This window comes from Dendrobates tinctorius, unplaced genomic scaffold, assembly GCF_039654945.1.
Source record: "Dendrobates tinctorius isolate UK_male_01 unplaced genomic scaffold, ASM3965494v1 ptg000384l, whole genome shotgun sequence".
In the NCBI taxonomy this organism is placed as follows: Eukaryota; Metazoa; Chordata; class Amphibia; order Anura; family Dendrobatidae; genus Dendrobates; species Dendrobates tinctorius.
Window position 1 is genome coordinate 2,384,464 of NW_027362050.1, and position 10,190 is coordinate 2,394,653.

The following is a 10,190-nucleotide window of genomic DNA, read 5'->3' on the forward strand; positions in this document are numbered from 1 at the left end:
GACTCCTGTTCTCCTGGTCTTCAATAGCCAGAAGGGTGGTATTTAACTGATTTTGATGGTAGGAGATTTGTTCTCTTGAAGTTTCGGAATGCTCTGTCTGCTCCATTTGGGCAGATTCAAGTGACTCCACTCTGTCTCCTATTTGTTTTATGTCTGATCTGAGTCCTGCTATTTCCTGCAGCAAAGGTTTCATTGCTTGGGTCAAAGATTTCTTTAGAAATGATCTGGAGATGGGAGCACTATCTAGAGGAGGACGGGATTCGCCGTCCGAACTGTCCTCGTTTGAGTCCGAGGTATCAGAGCGTTGACGTTCCATCACTTGGTTGGTTGGTTTTTTTCAGTGATGGCTGTTGGGTAGAGGGTTTCTTCCTTAAAAATTTGTCAAGATCCACTTGTTTGCGGGCTTTGTTACTGTCGGGAAGCACTTTGACACGCTCCTTAATTGTTTTAGCCATATCGAACTTATGAGCGTGTTTTCATAAAATCACCACTGGATCATCAGTTCGTTTAATGAATCATTATCAGAGTTAGCATGCTTGTTGCTATTTTGAGGAGTTTTGAGCTCCGTTTGTAGGAGACAATTATGTCGGCATGTATGAAACTCAAAAACAAGCGCAGTAATATAGATCTGCCAGCAGGTGGAGCAGACTCACTATTATAGAGGATGAACGTGGAAATAACATATATATTACTCTGTCTCCTCCAAAGCATAAATGTAATAAAGAAGCGTCTCCTAAACCCCAAATAGAGAGATTTCTTCACAAGTTGAGAGGAGGGATTGATTGGAGAAAGGAAAGGTTATGCAGTGAGCCTTCTTTTCAGCTCCTTTCTATGAGGCAAGAGGGGAGAAAATGGCGTCTTAGCTGCTCCAAACAGAGGAGAATTTGGCGCCAATTCAGTCCCGGTAAGAGAGTACTCCGCACCCCCAATCAGATAGAATAGCTGCTAGGGGGTGAAATATAGAGGGGCCTGAGATAAATGCGGGGTTTTGAATCGACTGTCAGCTCTTAGAGTGAAGCTTATGGGGCTGTTAGTAACAGACGCCCCTCACCCCTGCAAACTTTTCTGAGCTTGTGCCTCGCGCTCTGGCTATCCACGCACCTGGGTGACCTCCTTTCTGTGCGTTTCACTCTCCCCCCGGGCGTCCGTTCAATAGGGGCAACAACTGTCACTGAGGCAGTTACAAGGCAAGCGAGGGGAACAAGCCGCTGGACTCACCGTGTCTCTCCTGTGGGGGGGATGGGTGCCCGTCACGGCCGCTCCTGTCTCCCGTGCGCTCACCGAGCACTCACTGTTTCGCCCGCCGTCACCAGCGCCCCTGGCTCCTTTGGCTTCCAACCTCCCCTTCCTGATGGAGGCCTCTGTTCACCGATGATCTCTTGTTCGAGAAGGCCCCAGCGGCCGCAGCCTGCACCGCGCCTCCCGTCAGCCCAGGCCTCTCCTGTCTGTGCAGCGTCTGGAGCCGGTGAGTGGATCATCTGGGGTCTTTTATCTGCGGTAGGGCTGCACAGGGGGATCTAAAGCACACCCTGGGTTTGGATGGGTAGGTTTTTCAGGCAATTTAAGCACTTTCTTATGGCCTAGGGCCAGGAGCTCAGACACTGCACGTCTTCTCCTGCTCGTGCCTAGGCCACACCCCCAAATGAGGGTATATACTTTTAAGGCCCACCGGTCCAAGGACTGCACAACCCCGATGCGCGTTTCGGATATGATCCTTCGTCAGGGGGATCCACCATTCACGATATGTGATGTCACAGCTCATCTTCTCCTCCTGTACAATAAATGATAGCACAGGATCCAACATTCACAATAGGTGTTGTCACAGCTCATCTCCTCACCCTTCTTTCAAATGATCTTTGCTGAGATTAGAGCATGCTCACATAATGATTCTACACAAAAGATAGGGTTTGGTCAGTCTGTGGATGCTAATGTCCATGTGCCCAGCAGGAAATTGGAGTCCTAAACTAGTCCTAGTGGCCCGTGTGAAATTTACAAGTTTTTTTTTAATGTAGTGATTACAAATATTTAAAATGATATGGGGGAAAAAAACCCTTATAAAACAAATGCATAGAATATACCAGTAATAAATTTACTTAAGATCTTCGTGACCGCCAACGGTAGAGAAACGTTGGCACTGGTAGGGCTTTGTGCAGTGCCAATGTTTGTCTACGGTCAGCGGTTTTGTGCTGATCGAGACCCCCACATACCTTATAACGAGGGGATCCCGGAGCACAACACTTCCTGTGATCCCCAACATCATCGAGACCTGATTGGTTCAGGTCCTGATGATATTAGCATCACATCAGCCAATGAGACAGATCACTGGGAAACTTTGTTGTAGCAACGAACTTTCCCAGCGATCTGCCTCATAGTAATGCTGTTTCTCCTATGATCTCCTGTCAGTGAGAGATTAGAGGAGAAATAGTGTGACAAGTTCTGCTGGCAATAGCTGTGCCAGTCAGCAAACTTATTATGAAGTAAAAAAACAGATATGGCAGGTTAGGGTTAGTACTATAATTAGGGTTACTGTTAGGGTTAGTGATATAGTTAGGGTTAGTGTTAGGCTAAAGTTAGGGTTACTGTTGGGGTTACTGTTGGGTTAAGGTTATGATTACTGTTAGGGTTGCGGTTAGGGTTAGTGCTATAGCTAGGTTTAGTGTTATGCTAAAGTTAGGGTTACTGTTAGGGTTATTGTTAGGGTTACTGTTAGGGTTAAGGTTATAGTTACTGTTAGGGTTACTGTTGGGCTAAAGTTAGGGTTACTGTTAGGGTTAGTGCTATAGTTAGGGTTAGTGTTACTGTTAGGCTAAAGTTAGGCTTACTGTTAGGCTAAAGTTAGGGTTACGGTTAGGGTTAAGGTTATGGTTACTGTTGGGGTTACTGTTAGGCTAGTTTCACATTTCCGTGAAGCTCCGCCTCCTCCGGTCAGCTCGGCCTATGGCCGCATACTTCTGCATGCGGCCTGCGTACCTATCTTTAGCATTGGGTACGCAGGCCATGCTTCTGTATGCAGATTTCTCTGCATGCGTCATTTTGACGATGCGGCAAACAAAACAAATTCCAACATGCTGCGTTCGGCGCAGGTCACCGCACCGTCAAAATGCATGCGGAGGCATCTGCATACAGCGGCACGGCCTGCGTACCCAATGCTAAAGATAGGGTACGCAGGCCGTATGTGGCCATAAGCGGAGCTGACCGGAGGAGTCGTGGCAGGAGGCGGAGAACACTGAGGAAGTCCGCAGCCCTCTGCAGCTCCTCCGTCCGCAAATGTGAAACCAGTCTTAGGCTAAAGTTAGGGTTACTGTTAGGCTAAAGTTAGGGTTATTGTTAGGCTAAAATAGTGTTATTGTTAGGCTAAGGTTAGGGTTATTGTTAGGCTAAGGTTAGGGTTATTGTTAGGCTAAGGTTAGGGTTATTGTTAGGCTAAGGTTAGGGTTATTGTTAGGCTAAGGTTAGGGTTAAGGCCCCTTTACATTTAGCGATGCACCAGCGATCCCGACCACGATACGACCCGGTCAGGATCGCTGGTGCATCGCTAAATGGTCGCTAGTGAGCTGCCACACAGGCAGATCTCACAGCGATGCAGCAGCGATACAGCGGTCGTTACTTACCTTTCAAACGCGGCGATCCTGACGTCCTCCCGTCCGCGTCCACGCGTCACTCGTCGGCGCCAGCAGGAAGCCCAGCAGGAAGCACCCGACGAGAAATGGAACTGCGCGATCAGCGATGGACAGCGGGGGAGCCGATCGGAGGCAAGTATCACACATAGCGATATCGCTGCTGCGTCACCAAATCGGTGATGCTTTAGCGATATTGTTAGCGATATCGCTATGTGTAAAACCCCCTTTAGGCTAAAGTTAGGGATAAGCTAAAGTTAGGGTTAGGATTGTGGCTAAAATTAGGGTTGGGGTTAGGGGTGTGTTAGGGTTATTTTTATGGTTAGTGTTATGGTTAGGGTAGGGATTAGAGTTTGGGGTGTTTTGGGGTTAGGGTTGTGGTTAGAGTTATGTTTGGCATTGGGTTTAGGGGTGTGTTGGGCATAGAGTCGGAATTAGAATTGGGGGGTTTCCACTGTTTAGGCACTATAGGGACTCTCCAAAAGCAATATGGCGTCCGATCTCAATTCCAGCCAAATCTGCATTGAAAGCGTCAAATGGTACTCCTTCCCTACCGAGCTCTGCCGTGTGCCCAGTTGTTTACCGCCACATATGGGGTATCGACGTATTCAGGACAAATTGCACAACAACTTTTGGGGTCTAATTTCTCCTGTTACCCTTGGGAAAATAAAAATTTGGGGGCAAAGAGATTATTTTTATGGAAAAAAATGATTTTTTATTTTCATGACTCTAAGTTATAAACTTCTGTGAAGCGCTTGGGGGTTCAAAGTGCTCACCACACATCTAGATAAGTTCCTTGGGGGGGTCTAGTTTCCATAATGGTGTCACTTGTGGGGGTTCCCACTGTTTAGGCACATCAGGGGCTCTGAAAACATGACATGGCGTCCAACCTCAATTCCAGCCAATTCTGCATTGAAAAAGTCAAATGGCGCTCCTTCACTTCCGAGCTCTGCCGTGCACTCAAACAGTGGTTCACCCCCACATATGGCATATCGGCGTATTCAGGAGAAATTGCACAAAAGATTTTGTGGTTCATTTTTCTCTTTTTACACTTGTGAAAAAAAAATTGGTTCTGAAGTAAAATGTTTGTGAAAAAAAAGTTAAATGTTCAATTTATTCCTTCCACATTGCTTCAGTTCCTGTGAAGCACGTAAAGTGTTAATTAACTTTTTGAATGTGGTTTTGAGCACCTTGAGGGGTGAAGTTTTTAGAATGGTGTTACTTTTGGGTATTTTCTGTCATATTGACCCCCCCCCCCCCCCAAACTCACTCCATATACTGTATAATGTGGTCCCTAAAAAAAAAAAAAAAAAAAATGGTTTTGTAAATTTGGTTGTAAAAATTAGAAATCGCTGGTCAAATTTTATACCTTATAACTTCCTAAGAAAAAAATGAACTATTTTATGCGATATGACTGGGCATAAAAATTAAGTTTGAAAATTACGAAATTTTCAAAACTTTCGCCTAATTTCCATTTTTAACAGATAAGTGCAAAGTCATATCAAATAAATTTTACCACTATCATAAAGTACAATATGTCACAAGAAAACATTCTCAGAATCACCGGGATCCGTTGAAGCGTTCTAGAGTTATGACCTCCTAAAGTGACACTGGTCAGAATTGAAAAAACTGGCCCGGTCACGAAGGCAAAAACAGGCTCTGGTGCAAGAGGGTTAAATAACAGAACAGGTCATTTTTATTTTTTTTTTTCAGACAAGTGTTGCAGAAATAAGTAACATTAAAATTTGTTCCTGGCGCAAATTTGTATTCTTTTCACTGTATTTTGGCAAGGGCTTCATGGGTCTGTAGATGGATGAATCAATACAATAAGTGCTTGTCTGTGTTTCCCATGCTACAGGTAAACCAGTGTCCTTTTCGACCAAAGCAGGCCGGGTTCAGATGACAACCTCCTGATTGAATAAAACAAGCACAAATCTGTTCTGATGACTGTGTATCATTTATCGGGTGTTATCTCTATCAGAGGACACACAACTTGTCTTCTTACAGGCAAGAACATCAGGAGTATGTTGCGTTATATCAAGTGGTAATTAAATCCCATCATTCCCGCCACCTAGATATTTTAGCTTTAAAGAACCTACAAAATGTAAGTTTTTAGTTGCATATATTGTTGCAGGGGAGGGATATTTTTTTTTTTTTTTGCTATCAAGACCATATTGTCATATTAAACTTGTTCTAAGCTCCATGGCATTTCCATTGAGACATTTTTGGCGTAGTTACAGTATATGCCATCAGAAGGGTTGTCTAGGCTTAATACAGTGGCAAGTAAATGTAGTTTGGGTACCCCTGGTCAAAATAACTGTTGTTGTGAACAGTTAAGCAAGTAAGCAAGTTAAAGATGAAATTATCTCTAAAATGGCTAAAGTTAAAGATGACACATTTCCTTTGTATTTCAGGCAAAAAATAATATATTTGTATCTTTTACATTTTAAAAATTACAAAAAGGAATATGGGCCAATGCAAACGTTTGGACGCTTTGCATTGTTAGTACCTAGTAGGCACCCCCTTTTGAATCCTTTTTGTAGCCAGCCAAGAGTTTTTTTTTTTCAACTATTTTTTGAGGGATTTTCATCCATTCTTTCTTGGAAAATTCTTCCAGCTCTGAGATTCCTGGGTTGTCTTGCATGCACTGCTGTTTTGAGATCTAGCCTCAGATTTTCAATGGTGTTCAGATCAGGAGACTGTGAGGGCCATTGTAAAACCTTCAGTTTGCGGCTGTCCCATATATCCATAAGCTACCCCTACTATAAAGTGCAGTACAGGTAGTATTTATCTCCAATAGACAAGCTTTTACTTGCCACTGTATATATTACTGACCTATTTTTGGGACTGGTTATGAATATCAGATCGGTGCAGGTCTGACACCTGGAAACTCCAGTGATCGGCTGCTTTCAGTTCTAGCAACTGGCGGATGTGATCAGTGAGGTTGTCAAGTGTCTGACTCCCAGATACTGTTCACATGCAAGATTTCGACTTGTTATTACAAGCAGAAAAGCTGTTCCTTATTGTTGTGTTTTATGGCACTTGGATTAAAGAGACCTGATTTTGGGGAATGCTGATGTCTTTCTGTAATTTGTTATAAATGCAAAGCTGGGACTAGACGTGCTAATCAGATCAGTTTTCCCTGCAACACCCCTCCTTTGAACCCCATTCATTAGCTGCGTGCAGTGTTCTTGTGTCTACCGGCTTATCTAGGGTATGCCCAATAGGATGTTGATCCCTGCTGTAGTTCACGCATAGTTAGCCGTCCATACAAATCGGTATGGACCGCAATGCACGGAGTCTGGCCGCTGCCCTCCTAACCCTAGCAGCACTGCTTCATATGCATGCTATGCAGCTGTCACGCTCTTGTTGGGAGACTTGACGCCAGTCCGGGCACTGCATCTTGATCTCCGTCCAATTTATATGTCGTCTGACCTGAATGCGCCCTTACCGTAAAAGCTTATTTTTGAAAGCAAATGTTCTGCTCACATTATGCTTGTATTATACATCAGAGTTTATTTTATGAATACTTTTTAAACATTCACAGCGACTTCAAATCAAAATTACGTAGTTCTGAATTTTAATATGTAGTGTGAAATTTCATATATTAAAGGGGTACTCCCATCTCCAAGATCCTATCACAATATGTTGTAGTTGTAATACCTGGATTCAGAATTCTGACACTCTCTCTCCTGCTGCCATTTCCCATGGTGGCTTACAATTCTCCCATTCCCCGAGACCCACAAACAGACATGGTGGTGGAGTCGGCATACTCCTGTCCCCACAATGCACTTTCCAGGTCATCCCCCCAGTTCCATCACTCTCATTCCCTTCTTTTAAGGTCCACACCATCAGGCTCCTCCGTCCCCTCTCCCTCAGAGTAGCGGTCATATACCGGCCCTCAGGCTCAGCCACCCACTTCCTTGACCACTTTTCAGCTTGGCTGCCGCACTTCATGTCCTCAGAACTACCAACCCTTATCTTGGGAGACTTCAACATCCCCATTAACAGCCCCACTTCCACATCTGTATCCCAGCTTCTATCACTAACCACTTCTCTAGGCCTCTCACAGCCCTAAACCTCTGAGACACACAAGGACGGTAACACCCTTGATCTGGTCTTTGTCTGGCTCTGTTCAATCTCCCACCTAAATAACTCACCGCTTCCACTCTGACCACAACATTCTCTCCTTCACGCTCACAAATCTTCACCCACCCCAGCTCACTCCTACTCACCACACATTCAGAAATCTACAAGCTGTTAACCCTCAGACACTTTCAGACTCCCTACACTCATCACCGTCTCCAATCGCCTCTTTTTCCTGTCCTAATCTGGCTGCTCATCACTTCAACGACACTCTTAGAAGCACCCTTGACCAAGTAGCGCCGCTCACCCTCAGAACTTCCAAACACAGAGTAAAACAACCCTGGCTCATATCGCAAACTCAACTTCTCCAGCGATGCTCTAGGAGTGCTGAACGCCTATGGAGAAAAACCCGCACACCAGAAGACTTCATCCACTTTAAATTTCTTAAGAACCTATAACGCTGCCATTCACCTCGCCAAACAGACCTACTTCGCCACCCTGATCTCCTCACTGTCACGTCGCCGTCAGACACAGGGACTGCTGTTCCTGCCCCGGCCACTGGGAGGCGCCGGACTGTCACGTCGCCGTCAGATACAGGGACTGCTGTTCCTGCCTCGGCCACTGGGAGGCGCCGGACTGTCACGTCGCCGTCAGATACAGGGACTGCTGTTCCGGTCTCAACCACTGGGAGGCGCCGGGCGGTCACGTCAGACTCGGGGACGGCTGTTCCTGCCTCGACCACTAGGAGGCGCCGTGGTTTCCCCGTGGGTGGTGGTGACAGAGAAGGGGCTCCTGCACAGGCATCTGGTGGGCGTAGGCTCCGCTCCTCTGTCAGTCATGAAAGGGTTGGTGCATCACTATCTGGCCTGGTCCTGGGGGCGGTCCAAATGACATCATCAGACTGTGAACCTGTGAGGGATAGCCTGATCCTTCAAATACCTTGGGGCCTGTCTTGCAGGCCGCCAGATATAGTCTTGGTTTCCCCAGTGTGCTAGTTTGTTATTTGCTATCTTTGATTCTGACCTTTGCCTGGATTTCTGAGACTGCTCCTGCCTGACGATTTTGGCCTCTGCCGCCCTCCTGGTTTATGTCTCTTACCTTGGCCTGGATTTGACTCTGCTACTGTCTGCCGTTTTTGTACCTCTGCTGCCCGCCTGGTTTAGACTCGGATTCCTGACTTCGCTTTTGGTCCCGTTTTTTTAACCCCTTTCTGGCGACCGCCCTGCTCTGGTCCGCTGCTCTTATTCAGACAGCTACCTCCTGGGCTCTGCTGTAAATCCAGATCCCTGTATAGGGGTAAAGGGTATCAGGGTTGCTCGGGGTGCTGTCTTACTGCAGCCCAGACGCGCAGACGAACGTCACATTATATTTGGCCCAAAAAATCGTTTTTTATATATATCACATGTATATAAAAGCATTATCCCTGAACTTTTTTTCCCTCTCCTGCCTGAGCTGATTTAAGTGGCTAAAAGCACCTGCTTCATTGCACAGCCTGGAGGAACACTCCCATCCTCCTATACAAGCATGCTGCAGTCTGGAGACTTCAGGGAAAACTCTGGACAACAGATATCTTCACTCCTGGGACATCAGCCCCTGGTCAGTTCTGGTCATGCCTGCCCAGTGGCTCAGGTATTGCCCGCAGATGCGGCTAAAGTTTTTTTTACCCATCTCTCTGTCATTCTTTAAAAAATCTCTGCGTTTGGAGGCTTATGTGGATAGTGGTTCTGAGGGAAACTTCATGGATTTCTTGGTGGCAAAGAAGCTTGGTGTACCACTGCTAAGGCTTAATGCCCCTATTAAAACCACTGAGATTAATGGCACATCTATTGTCCAGGGTGGAGTGGAGTTTGTTACTGCAGAAATTGCAATGTCAGTGGGGACATTACATACTGAACATGTGTCATTTTTTGTGATTGATAATTTATCAGCTGCAGTTATTTTGGGTATGCCATGGTTGCATACACATAATCCGGTCATAGACTGGCACCTTGGTGATATTGTTCGCTGGAGCCGACAGTGTCAGGACAACTGTATATCGCTATCGGTAAACCAAGTTAAAATCAAACCTCCCTTTGTACCTTATGCATTTCGAGATTATGAGGATGTTTTTTCCATAGTGGAATTTGAGAAATTTCCCCCTCACAGAGAGTACGATTGCCCCATAGACTTGATACCAGATTCTCGTCTCCCAAAGGGGAGAATAATATCTCTGGTCCAGAGCGTCAGGCCATGAGAGACTACATAGCAGACAGTTTACATAAGGGGTTTATTAGGCCATCCACCTCACCTGTTGGCGCTGGGTTCTTTTTTGTGGAAAAGAAAGATGGTGGTCTCAGACCTTGCATTGACTACCGTGAGTTAAATGCAATCACTGTAAAAAAACAGTATCCGCTTCCACTCATCCCTGATCTTTTTAATCAGCTGTTGGGAGCCTCTTGGTTTACTAAGCTTGACCTCCGTGGAGCATATAATCTTGTCCGTATAAGA

The 10,190-nt window shown here is 45.7% G+C and overlaps 1 protein-coding gene across 3 annotated transcripts in view; it reads left to right on the forward strand.

The window, feature by feature from the left end:
- PGGHG (protein-glucosylgalactosylhydroxylysine glucosidase) overlaps positions 1-6,688 on the forward strand; it is a 57,017-nt gene extending 50,329 nt beyond the window's left edge. For all 3 annotated transcript variants that reach the window (XM_073563279.1, XM_073563278.1, XM_073563277.1), the window contains exon 14: positions 5,476-6,688. In XM_073563279.1, the coding sequence (XP_073419380.1) occupies positions 5,476-5,531 (56 nt within the window). In that variant the 3' untranslated portion in view covers positions 5,532-6,688. The remainder of the gene's footprint in view (positions 1-5,475) is intronic.
- The last annotated feature ends 3,502 nt before the right edge of the window (positions 6,689-10,190 follow it).